The sequence below is a fragment of the Camelus bactrianus genome, chromosome 6 (assembly GCF_048773025.1).
Source record: "Camelus bactrianus isolate YW-2024 breed Bactrian camel chromosome 6, ASM4877302v1, whole genome shotgun sequence".
NCBI classification, from domain to species: domain Eukaryota; kingdom Metazoa; phylum Chordata; class Mammalia; order Artiodactyla; family Camelidae; genus Camelus; species Camelus bactrianus.
The window spans coordinates 90,556,740-90,581,781 of NC_133544.1; the positions used below are offsets into that span (position 1 = coordinate 90,556,740).

Consider the following 25,042-nt stretch of genomic DNA (forward strand, 5'->3'; position numbering starts at 1 on the left):
AATTGCTGTAAAAGGAGATGCAAATTTTATCTGGTTTTGGTTTTTTTGGGGGTTAATTAATCAGATACAATGAACAAACTACTATTACTCAAAGTTTACTATAAGAATTTAAAAGTAGCAGTCATTACAGAAAAATCTAGCTGAGTCAGGAATATAAGAATGAGAAAAATTACCGTTATGAGAAACAACCAAGTGATTTACGTATCTTGAGACTGGTGAAAAGAGGGCTGAGGCTAAATATGCAAGGATTTTACTGGATCAAAAAAGGTTAAGAGCAATATTAAAAACAGAAATGCAAAGGGAAAAACCCTATTTTCAAATACTAAAGATCAAGAAGAAGCTAAAATCTGTATCAATCAATGCTGAGCAGAAGTTAACATTTTAATTGTTCTCATAGATCAGAACGTATTCCTGAAAAATTTGCTAATACATTAGGATCAATTCTATGATATATCTATTTTAAGAGAACGGAATACACGTTCATAGCAAATTATTTCTTCCAGGGTTCAGAATTAGTGGCATTAGAATAAAACACATGTGCTCTGGACAGTAAGGCAGTAAAGAAAGAAAATAGCAACATAGTGATAATAACACAGAAGGAGGAAACAGGACAAAAATATTTCCTTAAATGCTTTTTAAAAAATAACATCAAATAATAAAAACAATTTTTTTCTTTGAGTAGTAGGACAGGGTCACCTTATTTAGCATGGAAGTAATCATCTTCTGAGCTCTAGAAATAGAGTTAAACCTCAACTTACATGAGGTTATAAAACCTTCTCATTAAAGATAACTCATCACTAAAAACTGGCCCCAGAGAAAAAGAATAGTCAGAAGACACATAAGGGAAGGCAATCCACCATACTCAGATTACCAGGCAGAAAAAAGTAAAACAAATACTGATTTTATGATACTTGCTAAAATTATAAATTTTGTTTGAGATTCAAAAAGAAAATATTCTTCTAACGTTGTCAAAATAGACTATATTTTCCTTTAAAAGAAGAGTAAGTGCACAGGGAGCTAGACTCGGTCCGATGAAAATCTAGAGGGTATTATTGGTATTCACTAGGCTGGGTCTCACAGCAATGACTTGACAAAGCCTTGACACTAAAAGTACTTATACCTGCTGTCAATCACTCACTCCTTGACATGTCAAGTGCACGTCCCTTCAGGGACAACTTCAATCAACATTAGCACTCAAAATACAGTACACAGTGTCACCGCTTCAGAAATGAGAGGAAAAGTAAAATGTATTAGATGGCAGGGAAAGGCAGAAAGGCGCTTCTCCTTATAGGAGACCAGGTTCAAATGGAAAGTGGATAAAAATCACTGAGCAAGGTGGGAGGCTGAAACCACCAGTTTATATGGATTTCTTTTTCTGGGAAAATATCCTCTTGCCCTACATCCTACAGAAGAAAATTTGGACAACATATCATAAAGGCTGACAGGGTCCGTCCTGTAATGAACCTTGGGTCTGTGGACCTGCACAGCATGCCAGATTATTAGAGCCTGGAAAACAAAGTCAATTTGCAGAGGGAGAGATGCCTAGACGTGGTTCTAAGATATAAAAAGAACCTGAAATAACTGTATATGTTATTCCAGTATTCTCTCATTTGTACTTCCCTTTTTTTTTTTTTTACTTTTTAACCTTTTTTTCCCTTTCATTTTTCCCTCTTCTTTTTTCTCATTCTCTTAGGAAAGCACAGTAAAGAGCATGGGGCCTGGAGTCAAAGTTCCCTGGGTTCTAATTATTACTGACTGGGTTATGTGGTAGTTCTGGGCAAGCTGCTTAACTTTTCTACACCTCATCCTACACTCATACAAAATATGTACAATAATCTGCACATTACAGAGTTATTGTGAAGGTTACATGACAGTATTTGTACGTAAAAGATTTATTATCGCCTGGCACAAAAATACAAAGAAGTATTTAATATACACCTATTTCCCTCCTCTCACCTCTGGTTCTGTTGCTTCTGACTTGGCAACAGAACCCATGTGCTTTCTTGGCCTCACTGAGGGAACTCCGCAAACAATGCTGGTGCATTGTTCATAACATCAGAGGAGAGCTGGTCAAAGATACTGGGAACCCAACCAAGCTGTGCGAACATTTACTTTGGGAATCATGTCCTACAAACCACCAATTTGCGAGTCTTATTTCTATTGGGAGAACCCTTCCACTGACGCCTGTCAGCTCCAACAAAGGATTATCCAAGTTTCAGTCTACTAAAATTTCATTAAAAAATATACTTTGGAGGCTTTACATAAGCTCAGGCACCAGCAGAGTTTATAAGAAGTGGCAGATGAAGAGCAAAATTATCAAAAGCATTTTTTTTTCCCACTCTGGCCACAGGCAGTTTTCATTACTATGACCTGATGAGCCATAAAAGCTGGAGAAATTGGACACATTTTAGAAAAGAAAAACCACCCTAATTTTTAAAAATGTAAGGGCAAATGTAAACAATGCTTTGGGCTAGCACTTATTTCAAATGCCTTTCACTAAAATCATTGTCATGTTTGCAATGACCCAATAGGTAAGCCCTGTACTGAAGCTGGATTATTATTACTATTATTTTTTGCTGACTCCATTCACTCCACAGGCTTCCCATTCCAGCAGAACTGAAAAGACGGACAGCCTTGTGCCCTACACAAGACAGAGGCAAGATTTATGAAGTCCCAGGAAGAATGTGCTTCTCTAGCGAAGAAGGCAGATTCCTCTGTTAGCCAAGTTCGATAGATAATTGAGCACACAGAACTCATATACCTTTTTCTTTTTCAATTGGTATCCCTGCCTTTTTTCGCCCTTTACTATACATGTTATTAAACTTTAGAGCCAAGAACTGCCAAAAGCCACAAAGCATTCATTCCCCCCGAGATTAAAAGAGGAAATGAAACATTTTTATTTTCATCTAAAATAGTGATTTAAGCACTCAAATTTCATACTAATCTACCTAAACATGTAGATTAGAAGCTACTTAGAAGCAAGAACCTCAGAAAAGAAAGTTCTCATCACCCCGGGCAGTTCACACTAATAATTAGGAAGAAAAAAGGAAAGCTGTGAATTACAATGAACTAAGACTAAGTAAGTGTCCATGTTGGATTAAAGGACTGAGTAGTCAGTTTGATGTATAATGAATGTGAAAATCAGCCACTTAATTAAATGGTACATGGTATAATCACTTTCTTCTGCATTAAGCCGCTTAAGTTACTAGAGTGCCTTAGTTTAGCAACTGTTTACTATTATACCACCCCATGGCTTCTCTTAAGACACCGTTTAGCCTCCATACATCATTCCAAATTTGAAATCTGGAGTTTATATAGTCATGTTAATTTAGTTGGTATATTTCAGTCAGTTTTATTCATGAATACAGAAAACAGGAAAACTGCTTCTGATCACAAACGGAAAACATTCCTAGAAACAGCTGGTGAAAAAAAAATTAAAACCAAGCACATAAAGAGTCTGCAAAACATTTTAAGAATAAAGTAGTATTTTCTTATAGACGGTTTTATTACAATAATTTAGACTTTCCAAGTATTTTCTAATCATATATGCCCTATAAAATGTTCCTCAAACAACTTTCTTTCTGAAGAACTTGGAAATTTTACTGGTTAACAAGAGCACTAAGATCCCTGCAAACACATGAAATTAGAATGGGTCAGAGTATCGTTAAGTCTGAAGACATCATGTGTCTATGTCATTATTGTGAGTTGGTCTATGAAAAGAAAAAAGGACATAAATGATGAGAATTAAGAAGGCCCTGGCAGTTAATAGGGATTGAAGAAAAAAAGAAAAAGAAAAAAGTCCTGAGGATATAAGGAGAATAAGGCTTGGCTAGAAAGAGTAAGCCACCCAAATCTCACAGAGTTGACGCCATGTACTCACGGCCACTGCAATTCTTCCAAGGACATGCTCTGGAATTTTTCTATATACATCCAAAGACCCTCCTGTGAAGACAAACATGCTGTGTTACAACAAATGAAACTGTTAGAACAGTATGCTGGGGACCTCCTCTGTGCATCCACTGTGAGACTTTTTTCCCTTCTACTTCCATCATGCATTAGATGTCTAGAGTAAAACTAGCTTTTTAGTCCAACTTTATGACATCATTTTACATCCACATCAAGCATAACTAGATACTTCAATTTTTATTCTCAAAAGGCAGGGGCCATGTTATTCATTTTTACTTTTCATCAACCTAGAAATGAGTACAGCTAGCAAAGAGTAGATGTTCAATAAATATCTATCAGATGAACAGACAAATGAATTAAAATCACTATGAATTTCACCAGATAGGTTAAGTTGCTCTGAAAACAGCTTCAACAGCGGGGACTGCAAACCACTTGTCGCAACAGTATCACTGAGATAAGTGCGTAACTGTCCTAGGTTACTATTTAAAAAAAACAGTATTTATTTGGAAGTATAAATTTGAGTACGCTTGTTAAATTTTTCATCTTACACACGTAGGATAAGAATTTTAGAAGGATATGCAAAGAATCACTGCTTTACTCACATTAATGATATGATTATACAAGAACTATTTTAACCACATGTAATAACTTTCTTTGAGTCAAGGTGGTATGTACGATCTTTCAGTTCCATAAAGGAATTATCCAACATATTTGAGAAACAATTTTTGTTTTTATCAGAGGTTAGAATTCATATTTAACAAATTTACTACAGTATGAACTGCAAGTATGCCTCATAAGATATTAACACAGAGCATATAGTATCCTTTAGAAATGCAGTTAAGTCCATTTTGCAAAAATAAATATTTTCATATGTCAAGTTTTTCTAAAGCTGAACATTAGAAAAAAATTATATTACTTTTTCCTGTAACAAAATGTTATCCATAATACATATATATAAAGCTACTGGCTTTGTACTTATCCTGTTAAAAGCAGGAAAATCACCACTTCTTTAGGTAACTTTGGCTTGTAGTTTCCAGATTCTATGAGAAGCTGGAAAACCACAGTGTAACTGAACCTTATACTTTGGCTCTGGGTGCTACTAGGAAGAAAATTGAAAAAAAAAAGACACCTATGTAATGAGCTGAACCATCTTTACTTCCTAAAACAGCATTTTTATTACAGATGCAATGAAAATACAGTAGAAAAATACTTCATGTTCTCATCGATCTTTCAGATGGGTTGGCTGTTGCAAGGATGAACAATCTCAGGATCAAGCTTTACGTGCTGGTATTTGGAATACTGACAAACACAGTTTATTGGGGCAATCCCTTGGGAAGTGAACAGCTTCAGTAGCTCAAAACTAGGAGGTGCAAATCTATTCACATATACTAGTAAGAACTCTTGAGAGGAGATTTACTTTTACAGGATATAAAGTAGGGCTTAATTAGCTAAATGGACAGCTAAATGAATAAGCCAAATGAAAAAAACCAGAGATTATGTTACTACATTAGTGGAACAAGCCAAAAAAAGAATCCCATTTTGAGGTAACTCACTGGTTTTTGTAAATATCTACTTAATCTCAGTTATATCCCACTCTCCTTAGCCATCCATATGGTAAATCTTTACATAGCTGGCTTTGTTCCATCACAGATTCATCCTGTCCTTGTCATAACCATTAGAGATAGATGTCAGAGGCAAAAAAAAAAAAAAAAAAAAGATGTGGCTGATCCACTCAGAATCAAGAGTTCCTACTAAGCCTGGTGAATTCTTATCAGGCTAAAAATGCAGAGGGTTTTCATTTTTTAATTTTTATTTACTTATTATTGTATCATTTAATTATTTTGGCAGGGGGGTGCATAATTAGGTTTATTTATTTTTAGAGGAGGTACTGGGGATTGAATGCAGGACCTCGTGCATGATAGGCATGCACTCTACCACTTGAGCTATACCCTCCCCTCAGAGAGTTTTCAATTGAATTTTTACAGAGTTTTACTATCATTTCTATCCTATATGCCCATCCCCCAAAGGCAATCCTTAGACTCATCAAATCATCAAACACTAGTGCAGGAGGGACATTTAAGCTTGATCCAATGACTTTATTTGACAGATGGGGGAAGCTGAGTCCCAGAGAGGGAAGTATTCTAGTCCCGGCTGAGAGTCAGTTGATGCCAGAGCTCAGAAAAGATCTGAGCCCTTGGATTTCCAGAACTGCAAAAATCTAAAAGGTTTCCCCATAACATCACATAGCTTGAGAATCACATGTGAACTTTTTACAGTCTCACTGCAATGTGATACTACAACAACACATACTCAGAGAGACGGTTTAATCTTAGCTGAGAGACACTGGTATTCAAGGCTTCAGATCTGACTCATTTATCTGTTGCATGGCTGGTTTGAACCTTTTCTTCATGATTTCAAGGTCACTGGGTTGCTGTCTGTGACCTGTCACTTCTTTTGGTTCCCTGGCCCCAGATCATCCCTAGTTAGTCATTTCTTGCATGCCACTATCCACTGTGGGACCCAGGAGGAGGACTGCTAATAGACTAGCAAAAAACGCATCTTAACTGTCAAACAAGTACCCATTTCCGCTGATGAATTACAGCTATCATCTTCATGTAACTAAGCCAAAACGAACTCATGGGGTGATGTCTGTGCTTATCCTAATACAGGGTCAAAATATAAAGTAGTTTCTTGCATGTGGGATAAACAAATTTGTGGTACATGAACAAGGCAACATTGCCGTCATATTCATCCTAACATTTTTCTTAAAATGATCATGACTGTTATTAATACTAACAAAATGGAAATCTGGAGTCACAAGCAAAAATTTCAGAAGCTCTCTTAGTTTCTTCCAGTTGAGAAAATAAAGAGCCCTTTCTTTCTTTCTTTGCAACATGGGTTTTGGGGGGAACAATGTATTCCCATGATGGTAACCCAAATACACGTGCATAAATTCTGAGATGCTGTATTTGGCTGCTTCGGAGTGGATCTGATTTTGATTCAGTGAGAAGGCATATCACATCACTCCCCGACTTCAAACCTTCTAATGCATCCTAATAAATTCAGACTGAAATCCAAGCTCCTTTCCATGACCTACAAGGCCTACACAATCCAGCTTCTGCCTGCTTCTCTGGCCTCCTACCTGGCCCCAGGTCCTCTCGTCACCACTCTCAAGGCACCCTGGCCTTCTCTTGTGGGGCACTGATTAGGCTTGCTCCCACCTTGGAGCATTTATACTTGATACTCCCACTGCCTGGAAGACCTTCCCCGTGACCTTCCCTGCGCTGGCTCAATGACCTTAAGACTCTGCTAAAATGCCACCCCCATAAAAAAGCCACCCCTGACCGTCCTATCTAGCACCCCCCCTCCTTATTAGTCATCATCTACCCTGCTTTAGGTTCTAACCAGACCTGTCTCTCTCTCAGAGTGTACTGCACATTTCCCGTCTGTCTCACCCTTCTAGAATTTAAGCCCCATACCAACAGAGATCAAGTCTTGTTCACTGTTGTGCCCCCGGGTTTAGAACAGTGTCTAAAAGAATATGCTTAATAAATACTTGGAAATAAACAACTAATGTAAGATTAAAACAAACAATGAGAGTCTACAGTCAAGGAATGGTACTAGGGCTGAGAGAAAGGTGGTTAAAAGGTTAACTGGGAGGAGGAGAGTGGGAATGGAAGAGGACGGTACACAGTTTTTGGTGCTTGTATTTTTAGGGAATGTTTTGTTGTATTAGAGAGAATGAAGGCCCGAAAGAGAGCAGATGGTTGGTGGAGAAACTCCACCAAGGGGACGCCCACGTAAAGGGACTGACCCTGGGCAGCGCTTCATGGGAGAGGCGGATCAGGCGTGTGCAGTCGTGGCTGGGCCACAGGAGGAAGAGCAAGGAAGTGTGAGCGCTCACACCTGACAGTCTATGTTCTCTCTGAATGAGAAAGAGGCAGATAAAATCTGGGGGAGGGTGAGAAAATTTTAGAGTTGTTGATGTGGGAGATAACACAGGAGATGGGAAAGGGAGAACAAAATGAAGAAGTGGGAAATTTTAGTGTTCGGGGACCAGGAAGCACAGAGGAAAGGGAAGCCGCTAAGTAGCAGTAAGGGAAGGCTTTAGGCAGCTCAAGTCTAAGGAGTGAGGAGTCTCAAAAAAGTGTTAAACATAGTCTATAAAGACTGTATTTGTGCATAGTTTAAGATAAGGGTATAAAGTATTAAAATATTAACTAAAAGATGACATCACTGAAAATGGCAGGGCAAAAGTCCTCTGAAAATTCTCTTTTCCACAGAAGAAACGGGCAAAAATTGTCAGAATGAACTTTTTCAGAACTCTGGAAATTAGCCAAAGGATTGTGGCAACCTCAGAATTATTTATTCAGGACAACACCTGAACCTCGGTAGGAGTGGCAAGCTTTGCGGCATTTTAACTTGCCACATTCCCAGTGCCTGCTCTCCAGCCCCTGGGACAGTACTGAAGCTGTGCCCCAACACACTCGGAGCCCTTCAGCAAAGATTGGGACACGTAGCCTCAGGCATTTAAGGAAGTCTCTGTCCAGTCATTACCTAACCAGTAAGTTAACTGAAAAGAGGCTTCAGTGGCCATATACTGGAGATACAAACACTATGGAGTAGTTCAGAAAAGTCACTAAACAAACTTACAACAACAACAAACCCTGGGGATGCAGGAGAATCTGATTTCCAGAGTTAACACATTATATAACTTAAAATGTCCATTTTTCAATAAAAAATGAGACATGTCAAGAAACAAAAACGTATGACTCATACACAGGAATGAAAGCAATCAACAGAAAACTGTCCCTAAGAAAGCTCTGATGTTGGACTTAACTGGAAAAAGATCTTTAGTCAGTTATTTTAATACATGTTCACATAACTAAAGGAAACCATGTGCAAGGAACTAAAGTATGAGGATGACATCTCCCCAAATGGAAGCTATCAATAAAGAACCAGAAGTGACACATACTCCCACAAACACACCTATACACAATATACATTCATATGCATATATTCATACATATATAAATGTACCTATGTCTATATATAAAGTCTGTAGTTGAAAAGGACAACAACTGAAATGAAAATATCTCCACAGCATATCTGACCAGGCAGAAGAAAGATTCAGGGAATATGAAGATAGGTCAGTTGAGATTATCCAGTCTAGGAACAGAAGGAAAAGAGAATAAAGAAAAATGAACACATTTTCAGAGGTCTGAAAGATACCATCAAGTGTATCAACACACGCATAATGGGGAGACTTGAAAGCGAGGAGGAGAAGCACAAAGAATATCTGGAGGACTAATGCCCAATAGTTTCCGAATTTCATAATACCATTAATCTCCATATCCAAGAAGTTCAGTAAACTGCAAGAAGGATAAATTCAAAGAGTCCTATACCTAGACACAATATGAAACTGTCCACAGACAAAGACAAAAGGACAATCTTAAAAGCAGTAGGATAAGCAATGCATCAATTACAAGGGATTCTTAAAAAAATGAACTGCTGATTACTCATTAGAAACCATGGAAATCTGAGGCAATGAGATGGTATATTCAAATAGCTCAAAGGGAAAGACTATCAACCCAAAATTCTATATCCAGCAAAACTATCTTATAAAAAATGAAGAAAATAAGACATACCCAAATAAACAAAAACTAAGAGAATTCATTAGCAGTTGATCTGCCCTAGAAGAAATTCAGTCCTTCAGACTGAAAGAACTTCAGATTGAAGTTACTAGACAGTAACTCAAATTCACATGAAGAAATAAAGCACATTTTTTTTGTTTGTAAGTCTTTTTTCTCTTACACAATTTAAAAGACAACCGCATAAAGCAGTAATTATAAATCTGTGTTGATGAGTGTAAAACATACAAGGATGTAACATACAACAATAACAGTAGAAAGGAGGGAGAAGGAATGGGGCTATATAGGAGCAAAGTTTTTATACACCTTTCTATTGAAAGGAAGTTGATATTAATCTGAACTAAGTTGCTACAAGTTAAAATGATAACTGCAGTCTCCAAGGAAACCAAAAATGGACCTTAAAAATGCAGTAAAAAAAAAAACAACCCACAAGATAATTTAAATAGTACATTAGAAAATATCTATTTAACATAAAAGAAAGCAGTAATAAAGGTTTAGAGGAAAATAGAAGACACAAGACTTAAAAACAAGTAGTAAAATGGCAGATATAAATCCTATCTTGTCAGTTAATACATTAAATATAAATGAATTAATGAGAGATTTACAGAATGGATAAAAATATTAACCAAATACATGCTGTCCTTAGCAGATGCACTTTAGATTCAAAGACACAAATAAGTTGAAAATAAACAATGGAAGAAGATGTAACAAACAAACAGTAATCAACAGGGAACCAGGATGACTATACTAATGTCAGACAAAATAGATTCATATAAATTTTGTGACTAGAGACAAAGAAACACATTTTATTATGGTAAGAGCCAATTCATCAAGAAGATAAAACAATTATAAACATATATGCACCTAACAACAGAATGCCAAAGTATGTGAAGCATAAACTGACAAAACTGAAGGGAGAAGTAGACAACCCAAAAATACCCCACTTAAATACCCTACTTTCAACAATGGATAGAACAATTGCAGTAAAGATTAACAAGGAAATAAAATACTTAAACAACACCATAAACCAACTAGCCCTAACAGACATCTCAAGAACACCCCACCTGTCAACAGCAGAATACATTTTTCTTAAGTGCACATGGAACATTCTCCAGGACAGACAATATTTTAGGGCATAAAGCAAATCTTAATAAATTTGAAAGAAGTGAAATCATACAAAGTATGTTCTTTGACCTCAAAGAAATATTAGAAATCAACAACAGAAGGACATTCCATGTGGAAAATGACACAGTCCTAAATAAAAATGGGCCAAAAAAAAAATCACAAGGGATTATCTTTGTGGGGAATTAGAAAATACTTCAAGATAAGTAAAAATGAAAAAAACAAAAAACAAAACAACAACAAAAAAACCCCAACATATCAAAATGTCTAGGGTGCAGCTAAAGCAATGTTTAGAGGGAAATGTACAGTTGCAAATACCTACATTAAATTAAAAAGTTCTCCTAGTCAATAGCCTAACTTTGCAGCTTAGAAATACAAAAAAGAGAGAACAAACTAAACACAGAGCTAGTAGAATGAATAAATATTAGAGCAGAGATAAATGACACAAAAGAAAAACGAAAGGCAAAATCAAAGAAACCAAGAGTTGGTCCTTTGAAAAAGACAAAGAAAGTGACCAACTTTTAGCTACCCTGACCAAGAGAAAAAGAGAGAAGACTCAAATTACTAAAATCTGGAATGAAAGAGAGAACATTAATACTAACTTTACAGAAATAAAAATGATTAGGAATAACTGAGTACCAACAAATTCGATAATCTGGATGAAATGAACAAATTTCTAGAAAGCCACAAACTACCAAAACTCACTCAAGAAGAAACAGAAATTCTGAACAAATCTATAACTACCTGTAATTAATAAAGATATTGGTTGGTAAAAAAAAAATCTATTCACAATTGTTATTCAGTCTTAAAAAGGAAGTAAATTCTGATACATGCCACAACAATCTTGAGGACATTATGAAAAGTGAAATAAGCCCCCAAAAGACAAATACTGCGTGATTCCACTTAGATGACGTAGCCAGGGTAGCCCAACTCATTCAGACAGAAAGCAGAATGTTGGCTGCCATGGCCTTGGAGCAGGAGGCAAAGGGGAGCTATGGTTTAATGGGTACAGAGTTTTAGTTTTGCAACATGAAAAGAGTTCTGGAGATGAATGGTGGTGGTGGTTGCAGTTATGTGAATGTACTTATTGGTACTGAACTACACACTTAAAAGTGGTTAATATGGTAAAGCATATATTTTATGTATTTTACCACAATTAAAAAAAAAACTCTGAAGGGAAGATAGTCTTACACACACAGTCTTGCAAACTCAACTTGGCCACATAAGAATGCGCCTTGGACTTGGAATACTTGCTTACCAAGAGATACAGAGCCCACTGCCTGTGTTGGGTTCACCTTCTTATTCTGGAATATCTTTCCCTGTTTCAGGCTCAATATGTACTCCTTTGTCCTGCTTGAGCATGTGCATCAGCAGACCTCAGGCATGCCTCTAGCTTTCAGCACTTCTGACTCTAGGGGAGGAGGGTGGAATGGGGGCTATCTCTGCTGCAACACGAGATGGGTACGTGCAGACCAACTGCCCTACACAGACTGCCAGGAGGGACTGCTGCTAGCCATGGGGAACTGACACCCACTACTGAAGCTGATCTTGCTTGCTTGGTCTCTTCTTTTATGTGAGTAAAGCATTGTTCAATCCAGTGCCTGACTGCATAGTGTTTTTCTAGGCGACTCCAATACCAAGATGCAGTGGGCAGAAGTGCCTGGACTTCTCCTAATAACAGACAACAGATGCCACTTGACCAGAAAAACAACTCAGAAGGAAAACCCCAGGAACAGATGGCTTCACTGGTGAATTACACCAAATGTTTAAAGAAAAATTAACATCAATCTTTCACAAACTCTTCCAAGAAAATGGAAGAGAACACTGTCCAACTCATTCTTTGAGGACAGAATTATTTTAATATCAAAATTACATAATGATATCATAAGGAAAGAAAACTACAAACCAGTATCCCTTAAGAATACAGATGCAAAAATCCTCAACAAAATACTAGCAAAGTGACGCCAGCAACATATGGAAAGAATTACACATCATGACTAAGTGGAATTATCCCAGGAATGTCACAATTGGTTCAATATGCAAAAATCTATTAATGTAATATACCATAATTATAGAATAAAGGACAAAAACACATGATCATTTCAACAGACACAGAAAAAACACGTTACAAAATCTAATGCCCTTTTATGATAAAAATACCCAACGAAGTTGGAAGAGAAGGGATTTCCACAACTTGACAAATGGCATCCACTAAAAACCCACAGCTAACATCACAGTTAATGGTGAAAGACTGAAAGCTTCTCCTCTAAGATTAGGAGCAGAAGAAGGATGTCTGCCCTCACTACCTCTACTCAACATTGTACTGAAAGTTTGAGTCACGGTAATTAAGCATTAGAGAAACAAAAGGACCCCGACTGGAAAGGAAGAAGTAAAACTACTTATATTTGCAGATGACATGATCTTCTATATAGAAAACCCTAAGGAATCTACAAAAACCTGTTAGAGTTTAAGAAACAAGTGTAGCAAGGTAGCAGAATACAAGATCAATATACAAAAATCACTGTGAATGCAAACTGATGTACAATGGGGTGGGGAGGGTATAGCTCAAGTGGTAGAGCACATGCTTAGTATGCACGAGGTCCTGGTTTCAATCCCCAGTACCTCCTCTAAGAATAAACCAATAAATAAACCTAATTACCTCCCTCAACCAAAAAAAAAATTGTGATGTGCAACGGAATGGAACAGTTTAGCAGTGTCAAATAGAGTTATTGTATGACCCAGCAATTCTACTCCTACTTACATACTCAAGAGAATTAAAAACACATGTCCTCACAAAAACTTGTACACAAATGTACACAGTAGCATCAATCATAATAGCCCCAAAGTGGAAACATAAATAGCCATCAGTGATGAATGAGTAAATAAAATGTGGTTCATCCACACAATGGACTATTATGCAGTCATAAAAAGGAATGAAGTACTGATAAATGCTACAACATGCATAAACCTTGAGAATGTTATGCTAAGTGAAAGAAGCCAGACACAAAGGCCACATATTGTATGATTTCACTTATATGAAATGTCCAAATTAGGGAAATCTATAGAGAAAGAACATAGATTAGTGGTGGCCAGGGACTAGAGGGAAGAAGGTATAGGGAGCGACTGCTAATGGGTAGGGAGTTTGTTTCTCGAGCAATAAAAATGTTTTGGAATTAGTGGTGATGGTTATAGAACCTTCTGAATATACTAAAAACCACTGAATTATACACATGAAAAGACTGAATTTTATGGTATTTGAATATATCATCTAAATAAATAATTTTTAACGTAACAAAAAATTGAAGACTTCAAGAAAGAATGATGAAAAGTCATAAAATAATGACATGTACTGGCTCTCTGAACCCACTTTTTCTAGTCAGTCCCCTGAATATCCATATGGCTGTAAGACTTTCAATTCTTGACATCCACTGCAACTAACTTAGCACACGTTATTACAGTATGAAGACATCAGTGCTGGCTCGTTAAAAAGTATTGCAAGGCATGAACTAATTGTATTAGTAATATACTGAGAATCCCCCAAATGAACTAAGTCTTACTTTGAAAAGTTCATACTTTTAAAATGTTGTTTTAATGAGCTAGACATTAAAAAATTGAAAATATGAAATTTAAAGACTGCTTTGATTTAAAAGGGTAAACAGTAACAATGATGACATCATTTCATTAACGGGATATCAAGAAATCTGCATTTTGCCATAATATTCAAATCAAAAAAGAGTTACCAAAATAGGATTGAATGAAAAATAAAGAAGGAAGGAAAGGGCTGGAGTCCAAAAAAAAGCTAAACACATTTTGGCTAAACAGCTGTGTTGAAAAACAATTTCTTATCTTGCAATTAAGAACCGATTTCTTTCTAAAAGACACAGGACATTGGGTTAATAGATTTCTTTAGAGGAAAATCTGTTTTGGCTATTGAAACATTAGAAGAACAGAACATCTGTTTTGTAAGAAAAGACAGATTGTATGGAAGAATCAAGTATCAAACCACCGATTAGACTAACATTTAATCTGTTCTATTTAAATTTTCAATAAAAGTAAATGAAGTTACATTCTTGAAATTATAGCTTGGCTATAAATATTTAACACCAGGAACCCCTAACACCAGGATGTTTTAGAGCAAAAAGGAAGTCATTATTAGTGTATTTTAACTATTTTTAAAAATTTAAAAAATTTTTTATTTAGTTATATTTTAACTATTTTTAATTCTACTTGATATCTATATCACAACCAGGTTTTAAAGCACTCTACCCCCAAATCATTTTTAAAGTATTATAAAAGGAAAAACTCACCATCCATGAATTCTGTACATATTGAAATCCTATTTTCAACGAAAAATGCACCATAAAACCCTATGATATATGATGAATCACACTGTAACAAAAATGAGACAAAAGTGGTTAAAAACCTGCAAGCCAATACCATAGGCATATTTTGCAAGGAAAAATAACCAAGAAAAAAATTACCTTATAAAGAATTTCCAATTCAGACATAATTTGCTTCTGAAGTTCCAGTGTAATATCTAGTAGTATGACCTAAACATACAAGGGAATCAACATTCACACATTTATTCACCTCTAAATTCAACACAGCTATATTCACTATGAAATGTAACAACTAAAAAATATGGTGTTTTTCCTATTCATTCCCTCTTTCTCCTCCCCATCACCATAACCTCCAGTAATACAAACTGTGTCCACATCCGTCTAACACTTTGTACTGGGGGAGGGAGGTGGTATAGAAGTGATTGATGGGGACCCAGGAAAAAGCCAGGTCTCAAAGGTCAGTATTAATGGCTTTAAAAGTCAGTTAAGTTATCACACCCTTAATTTACACACCCTATTTTTGTCACATTGGTTATTTTCAGAAGAGGAAGATAGGAATGACCCTGAAACCATTACAAACATAATTGTCTTGTAATTCATACACCAGGCAAAAGCAGAAGAGGATGGTGAGTAAAAATGACATCTAAAGTAGATATTTAGGCATGAGAGAAATGAGGACTTTTTCAAATGTCTCATGTTTTTACATTCTTCCAGTTACGTAGTATTTCTTTCCTGAAACCATTATGAAATGTTGGAGCTTGAAGGAACCTCAGAAATTACTTCATCTAATTCCCATCTTTTAGAGGAGGAGCCCAGGGTTCTGAGGGGCCACAAGGCCTTGCCTCTGAGGACCAGGCACTTTGCAGTATGTCCTGAGGCTTTGTGGTTTTCCCTAAAATACCAACCACTGAGTTCAACTCAGCACAGAAACGTACACTTAACTCGAACAAATTCGTTTATTTCAAACACTTTTTTTTTTTTTAAGAAAGAAGACCATCAACCATTCAAATTTTATTTAGCACTTCAGTGAAGCCAATTCAGGGGAAACTGTTTTTAACTTTATTTTGGGGGGAGGCAGGTAATTAAGTTTGTTTATTTATTTATTTTTAATAGAGGTACTAGGGATTGAATCCAAGACCTCATGCGTGATAAGCACACACTCTACCAGTGAGCTATACCCTGTCCCTCTGTTTTTTACTTTGAAAAGGCAGTGATTAGTAAAATAAGTAAAAGATAATTTCTAAGATTTATGGCAGAGTTTCTGATTCTAGGCACTTCTAGGCAAAAATTTAAGTCAAGATTACCATGACAGTGTAGTTACACACCATCCAACACGGAACTACATTTTGTATTATAACTGCAAATATATATATATACTTGAGGAAAAAACAGAAATTTTGAATTGCAAACTGCTGATAGAGCAAAGAAAGAAAAGGATCATTTTCTAAAATCCACGTTTTACAGTACTAACATCTATTTGGGGAGGATAAAGTGACGGGAAAAAAGGCATAGTCATTTCTATCAAGAGTTTGCTTTAGGGTCATTTATAAAAGCTCTCACTAAACTAGGTTGTAAGTGTAATGCAGAACTGCCAAGAAACATTTAAACATTTCTCCCAATCAACAGTCATTTGCTGACAACTTTCACTTACATTTTTGTTCCTGTATAAAACTTAGCAACGAAATTAATCCACCTAGAATTGTTTCATTTTACACCATAAAATATGAGAGCTATTCATACTACTATGTCAAGTACAGGGAATCTTCCACCCTTAAAAACTCTCCTAAAAGGAATACATTATTACTTACCTTAAAGCTGTGGTTCTCAGCGTAGGCTTCACATTATAATTACCTTTGTATCAAGGTTATTTATATGAATATATAAGGACACTTCAAAAAAACCCTGATGCACAGGCCTTACCTCAGAATATTGGAATCAAAATTTCTGGGGTTGGGCCCACGTCTTTGCATTCTTTAAACATTTCCCAGATGATTTTTAATCCACAGTGAGGTTGAGAATCCCTTATTTAAGGTTTCAAAATGCCATTTTTGTGTTTAGTATGACTACTAAGAGGTACTGCATCCCAGGCCCCCAATCAAGAAACATGATTCTACATGGCCAGCCAGCACCTGGGAATTAGCCCGAAACTACGGGCTATGAATGTATTCTCTTGATAGAGAAACTTAATTGGGTTCCCATGGCTTAGAATAAAGTTAAAACTTTAGCATGACATTCAAGGAATTCTTTCACAATCTAGCTCCAACTTGTTATTCTAGCTCCTTCTCTCTCCTTACCGCAAACCCAAGCTGCATGTGAAACCAGCCATTTCTTCTGGTCCACATGCAGCCGGCACTTCTGCCCACGTCCAGCCTCTGCTCCTGCTGTTCCCTCCACCTGACGTGTGCTTCCTCGTTCCATTCCACAGCTGCTGATCATAAAACCATTTCTGTCCTTAGACACAGCTTGAATGTCACTGTCACCTCCATGAAGCCAGCCCCAAAGCCTTCCATTAAACCCTTTACCTTTCTCTGTGTCACATCCTGCCTTTAGCATTAATGCTTCACCTCCTAAAAACAGAAGCCAGGAGTACAGAGTGGTTGTGAGCCCCTGCAGGGCAAGGGCTGAGTCTTGGGCACCTTTCTCTGGTCCCCTCCCCTGACACCCAGCACCTAGCACAGGGTCTTACTCACAGGGGTGCCCATTAAATGACACAGGTCTTAATTAAAGCGCTCCTTACAACCGTAATCCTCCAAATAAAAAGCTGCTTCTAGACAGAAAGGAAATGAATTGCTTGATTTCTACAACTGAATTTCAAACCAAAGGCATAAACACCAAGATAAATAAAACCGCCACACTGGCCTAAAATGTAGCAAGTAATATGGTATTTGTGGGGCCAACCCACTGCACTCTAACAGGTCTTGATCATTCTTGGAATTCGTTATAGTCCGGAACAGTGGAGATTCCATAATGGTGGGAAAGTGAATAAAATAATTTCTGGGAACTTGAGCAGGAAAGTCAAATCTACCTTAAAATGGAAAAACTGGAAAAAAGCATGGCAGATGCTAATTTTCTTTTTGAAGAATAACCAAAGTAGGAACTCCCTGAGTCTATTGTTTTAATTATTTTTTTCCTCTTAGGAAGAGCTAAATTTTTCAAACTGGAGAGAATTTGCACTTACAGCATTTCCTGGAGAAAGGGTTAAGTTCGAAATTGAAGTACCTGAGTACATTCCCGCTGCTCTCCACCGCACCTCCAGGACAAATAAGGATGAGTTGTCAAGTTAAATATAAGCAGCCGAGTGACTGAATTATAATTTACTCTGTGCTCAATTTAAATTAGTGTGAGGCTATTAAAATATACAGTATAAATACGGCAATTCATCACAAGCTGTCATGGATGACTTCATTTATTTGCTGGAGTGGCACAAGCCCCACTAAAGGGAAGGAGAGCAAAATCACAGGTCAAATTAAGCTGCTATTCTGTTTTAATTCGCTTATTTAATCTGTGGCGACATAATTGTCTTTTACAGTACGTACAACTCAGAAAGGAAATTTGGGAGGATTACAGTCAGTATACAAATGATTAATCAAATGGTCCATTTAAATGCTAGTTTAAAAGCAGCAGAAATCCAAAGCAGTCCAAGAATGATAATCAGCACATGCTATATACAGTGCTAAATTTCCTGTGCGACGGATGTCTCCCAATTGGAAAATACACAATACGGGGGAAACCTACTAAGCTCTACTCTTTGAAAGACTTTATAGAATACATTAACGGTATAAAAAGGTTCTGTTTGCAAGATGGCTAAAAGTATTTTTATTTGTTTTCTGTTCTGCTTGTTTGTAATCATCTTGCTTTCCTACACTCCTCCCGCCCCACCCCACAAAAAGCCAGTTAGAAACACGTTTCATGAATCATACACAGCCATCAAATAGCTATCTTGAAAACAGCATTAAGTGTCATTTTCGAAGTACTCTCTTTGAGGCAAATTTTTTTTTCTGAATTCAGTGGTATAAAATACAAATCCAGGGTACTTCTATTCTTTCCAAAATTCAAGGTGCTGTTGATAGTATCTGAGGTGGTATTTTCCCACCTTTGAATTCTGAAGAGGTAAACACTACGACATGCTTAGACACTGAAATATGCTTTAGACATTGCAATATGCTTTAGACAAAAAAGTCTCGAAAATAAGAACATTTACAAGTACAAAAATTAGAAATATTCTGAGGAGGAAAAGTAACAGATTTTCAAAGACTCCCATCTAATTGCTCCCACAGACATTCAAAGTATGGGTCCAAATGACCACTTGACTTGGGAAATTAAATCTCCCTTATCATTCTGTGCAGGCGTCGGAGCCCTGCAGGTGATTCTGTTCAGACAAGGACTGTGATTTGCTGCTCTTCACAGTCCCTCTGTGACACCAGAAGGCCCCGTTTCACAGCTGAGGTCACTGAGAGGTTCAAGTGACATGCTTGAAGTCACACAGAAGTCAGGAGGGGGTCAAGAAAAGATCAAACGCGCTTCTAACTCTTAACCTTTCATTTCACCCTTTAATATAAAAAAAAAAAAAAAGGCTAAGAAATACTCTGGTGAGAGCAATGGTCCATACAAAGAACACTATGGGACATTCTGTACGTGAGCTGAACCTGCTCTCAGGATGTTACTTCAAAAGATGAATGAGTGAACTGAAGATAAACAAAAGAACAAAATTTATTTATTCAGTTAGTCAGTCAACAAACTATGTGCTGCACACCTAGTCATCCCATGTAGTGCCCTGCACTATGCCCTCTATGCAAAGTTCTGCATGAATCAGTGGGTATGGCAAGAAGGTACGTGAGATCTGTTCCCCACTGACAAAGGGACTCCAGTGTAATGGGGGGAAATGTACACGTGTCCTACTAGTAGAATACAAGGCAGTATGTGGTAACGTCCATAAGAGACAGACTTCTAGACAGGTTCAAAGGCGAGGGTGAGTGAGTGACAAATATACCACAGGTGATGGGATTTATTCAGTAAGTTCACTGGAGGAGCAAGCTTTACAGCCGACCCTTGAAGGGGGTTAAAGATTCTCCTACATGGAGACATGGGTGATGGCATTCTCATTAGAGCGAAATAACGTGAACAAAAGTGTTGAAGAGAGAAAGTACCTGGGTTCAGACAAGGCCATGAGGTCAACTTAAAAGAAGCACTGGATTCAGACACAGAAGATAATGCTATGAAAGTAGGCTGATAACCTACTCTGGAAAATCTCGAATTCCATCCCATTGAGTGTTTAGTTTATCTGGGACATAATGTAGAGGTTCTGAAGAGTTTTGAGAGGGGAAGAGACGTGACCAGGACTGTGCTTTAGGAAGCCAAATCTGCGGGTGGTGAGCAGCAATATAGTACAGACATTAAGAGCACGGACTCAGGGCAAGACTTCCCTGGGTTCAAAGTCTGGTTCCATTCCTTATTAGTTGCGGGACTAAGCTACTTAACTTTTCTGTGCCTCAGCTTCTCCATCTGTAAAATGAGGATCTGGCAGCAACTGCGTAAGTTTGTTGGGAGCATCATTAAAAGAGGAAAATGTGTGTAGAGTACCTAGCACAGTGTAAATGATCGATAAATGGTAGCCTCCATTTTTTGCGAGAACAGTTTAAAAGCTGTTCCATTGATGAGAGGCAAAAACAAGCATCTGGATTAGAGCGGTAACGAGAAAGGAAGAGATACTAAAAAATAAATAACAAAAAACCCCAGAAAAATCAACAGGCTTCCAGACATCAGACATCAGCTAAGATAGGGCAGTGATCCCTGAGAGATGGCAACAGAGGTGAGTCCTATGACTGTCCAGCTTACTGTCCACACAAGAGCTTTCAGGCCCCATCCAGGGAGGGGACCCCAGGGGAGCTCAGCCAGGATGAGGGAAATTAAAGTATAATTGTGAAGTTCTCATGCAATAGGTAACTTGCAGGTAGACTACGGTAAGTTAAGATGTATACTACAAACTCTAATGCACCTGCTTAAAAAAAAAAAAGAAAGGACCCATAGACAGAACAAGTAGAAAACAAAGAGCAAACTGATACACTTGAATCCAACCATATCAATAACCACATGAAATGTAAATGATCTAGATACCTCTATTAAAAAGCAGAGTGGATTAAAATACGAGACGTAACTAACGGTATGCTGCCTATGAGAAAGCCCTCCCAAATATAGAGACAACAGGGTATAAAAGTGAAAGGCTGGGTCATGCTAACACTAGTCAAGACAAAGCTGGAGGAGCCATATTAATATCAGACAAGGCCAAACAGTAAGTTGTCTGGGGTGATTTATAGCAGTGCTCCCCTCTCCTGGAGTAAATAACCTAAAGTTGACTGTCTTTAAATACACCACTGGCAACAATCTAAAAGTTCTGTCATCAAAGGTACAAACAAATAACTAGATGAAAAGGGAAACAGTGCTCAGGTTGGCGGAGGCGCCCTCGGAGCGAGCAAGCAGCTCAGCAGGCACAGGTGGGACAACCCAGGGCCCAGGCGGTACCATGGGGCTGTACTCAACGAACAGGGTCAGGGCTTCTCCCCCCGCCCACCACCCAAACCTCAAACCATTTCATTTCCTCTCCGACAACACCTGTGACTCAAGCTGAGACGGGTGGGGGTGGGATCAAAGCGGTAAGCATCAAAAATTTCACGAGTTTCATAAAATGAATCCAGCACTTACCTTTACAGCTAGTATTTTCCCACTTGGGACATGATATGCTCTATGGAGAGAAAAAAAACAACAACAACAAATTCACTTGCGATCACTAAACGACCCACAAAACGGTTAAGGATATAAATGTAAATCTGAATACATCCCAGCAAGGGGATACGTAATGCTTTCAAAGGACTAGTAACAGCAGTAATTTGCAGTTCTGTTGAGCTTAATGGTTTACACAATGATTCATCACATACCACCTTAAAATAACCCTCTCAGGGAATGCTTGTATTATTACCACTTCTTTTAGAGCCGAGAACTCTGACACACAGAGAAGTTAAGCAGTTTGTCCAATGGCACAAAGTCAGTAAGAGGCAACTACACATCAAATCCAAGTCTTGTAGCTCCAGATCCTTCATGACATACTGCCACTGTGTGTGTGTGGGGGGGGTGTGTGTCTTCTGTAGCTCTCTGCTAAGCACTGTACTGAGCCACGTAAGACGGGAGGTTTTCCTTTTATTTTAATTATATATACAGATAAAGTATATCACTACATTTCATCGAAACAATCTCAAAACACCTGGAACTAGCTATGGTTTAAGACATAAATTCATGTAAGAAGGCACTGAGTTATAAGGCTCAAGTATGTGGTTCCTCTTTTCCTAAGGCTGGCATCTCTCAACATTAAAAAAGCTTTAGAACAAAGACAAGTCTGAAATGACCAGATACAGTGAAATAATGACAATTTAAGTCAAGGAATATGAACACACTCATTTGTGAAAGAGTAAGAGAATAAAGTATGTGGAGATGAAATACGTTACGTCTCATCAAAATCTCCTGTGTCTAAATGAAACGTGTACACATGTACCACAAGGACTGCACATTCTGACCACTATCCAGAAACCACCTGCTTCACATAAAATTTTCAAAACAAACCACATAACATGAACAAGCACTGCTACTGTAAGTCCATGTAACTGTAAAGAAACAAATTAGTTTGGAAAAGCTAAAATCTTGCTCCATAGAGGATTTTGCACATTAGCCAAGATCGGATTCGTCTTCCTCTCACCCAGCTGGTGTTAAGATGTAAAGCAGGGTAGGGAAGATATGAGGAATGGAATTTAGCTTCTCAGTAATTTCCTGTCCATATGTGCAAGTTGCAAAATATATTTACCAGGCTCCCAATGTTTACTGGGTCATGATCTAGTAGTAAAAATTATTCATTTATTATTCTTTTATTGAGATATAATTGACATGTAATATTATATTACTTTCAGGTGTACAACAGGACTCACTATTTGTATTCACTGCAAAATGATCACCATGATAAGTCTAGTTAACATCCATCACCACACATGTTATAAAAATAGCTTATTTCATAAAACAAAACCAAAACGTATATTCCACTATTATCAAAATGAAAAAAATCATTTTCTGTTGCTTTGGCAGAAATATTCACGTGGCTACTCTGACAATTTTTTAATAGCTTTACTGAGATATAGTTATATATGACAAAGTTCACTTGTTTAAAGTATATAATTTAAGATTTTTTGGCAAATTTACAGTTACGCAATCACTGACAAAAGTTTTTAAAGTGACTGACTTAACAGAAATGGTTCAGTTATTAAGAACCTACAAATATTTCTAACTTTTCACATATAAAAAAAGTCACAAATTCAGGTAAGACTAAGAAAAAAACCTATCAATATATATGTATGTATCCATATATATGAGTGTTATATAAGAAAGTCACTCTGCTTTTCCTACTTAAGTGGACCAAGGTCAAACCAATTATGGAAGGTCAACTTAGTCTTTATTTTATCAATTAATTGTAGAGAAAGTCAGGAATATCTCATTTAAAGGAAAGGCAAGATTATAAAAACTGGCAATAGTTCACTTTACCAAAGAGTTCTTTAATTTATAAAAGTGTCTAAAGGCTTTCTCTAAACCCCAACCTCCCAAGTGTATTTAAATACTATTAAATTATAAAACTTAAATTATTTAAAATTTTTTTACACTTTGTATAAAGTTATATACATTTTTAAAGTGGAACCCCTATACTATATTGGTTTTAGAATAAATTACCCCTTACTTTACCATCAGACTTTTACAATGAGAAACTACATGTTATGATTTGATTCATGATCTATCTAAAGTCATGTAATCAATTAAAATATAAAAAGTTACATTGTATTTTTTTTCAATGTCTGACAGAGAAGCTGCTGGACTAAGCCAATGTGAAATGTGATTTGAAGGAATTTAGTAACTTTATTCCAGGTAATATAATATGTAAGATTTAATAATGGTATATTATTTTTTCCTCTCTTTCAACTTCAATTTTTCAAAATACTGCGTATTAGAATCACTAACCAAAGACTAAAACGTAAAGATAAATAGCTGAATGCATACATAAGGATTCAAAAGTTGTAATAAGATCAGTGTTGTTACATTAGACAACAAGCAACACCTGGACATTTTAGACCTATAAGAGTGACAGAAAAATGATTAGTAAATAGTCCAGTATATATAGTATTCTGGACAGTTTGGCAACTTAATTAGCTTGTTAAGAAAGCTGATCTCTTTTCCAGAAGAAGGGTCTCCTATTTCCAAGTGAATTAAAAGGCGAGGCTTGATGATTTAATTATGACACACGCTAATTCATCCGTGGAAGTTTGGGTTTGATTTCCAGCAATAAAGATGCTGCGTGGTTTGGCTTACAGTGCAATGACAGTACCAATTCAACATTTAATCATCACGGAGAAGTGGGCGGCAAAGGCAATGCCAAGTATGAGTCAAGTGTGTCCCTTAACTTTGCAAACGGCATTCTACCCAGAGAAAAGGAATTCGCTTACTTTCAGTGGATACTGTGTCTCGACTGTCTTGACCTTCCTCAACACATTAACTGCAAAGTGATTAATGAAGTTTGAATGGAGGATCCGGTTACAGCAAAAGACAACTATACACCTCTGCATTGTTTTAATTAACAGCTAACACTTCAAATTAGTTTATTGTTGCCACAGTAATTACTTGTTCCACTGAGTGCATGGAGGAAGCATTTTTATGAGTTATTTTTAGCACCGAGTCCTTGAGTGTCCCATTTTGGTTGTGACCAGCACAGAGCTTCTGGGAATAGTCTCAGCTCTTGAAATTAAGGACACAATATACATACACTTTAGGACTATAAAAGCCAAGTAGCCTGGTATAAATTTTTTACATGTTTAAAAGTAACAAGGAACCAGCAAAAGAGAACATGTATATTTTTCACACTTTCTTACTTTCTTTTTCCACTTGGAACAATAGGTTCTAGATGACTGGACAAAAATGTTGGTACCAACTTCTAATTTTGGT

At 37.1% G+C, this 25,042-nt stretch overlaps 1 protein-coding gene across 8 annotated transcripts in view; it reads right to left on the bottom strand.

Annotated features, from left to right (window-relative positions):
* The window catches only part of MAP2K5 (mitogen-activated protein kinase kinase 5), a 235,746-nt gene that overhangs the window by 137,429 nt on the left and 73,275 nt on the right, over positions 1-25,042 (bottom strand). For all 8 annotated transcript variants that reach the window (XM_045517039.2, XM_045517034.2, XM_045517029.2 and 5 more), the window contains exons 9-12: positions 21,719-21,758; positions 15,161-15,229; positions 14,987-15,068; positions 3,881-3,942 (exon numbers count right to left, since the gene is read on the bottom strand). In XM_045517039.2, the coding sequence (XP_045372995.1) occupies positions 3,881-3,942; positions 14,987-15,068; positions 15,161-15,229; positions 21,719-21,758 (253 nt within the window). The remainder of the gene's footprint in view (positions 1-3,880; positions 3,943-14,986; positions 15,069-15,160; positions 15,230-21,718; positions 21,759-25,042) is intronic.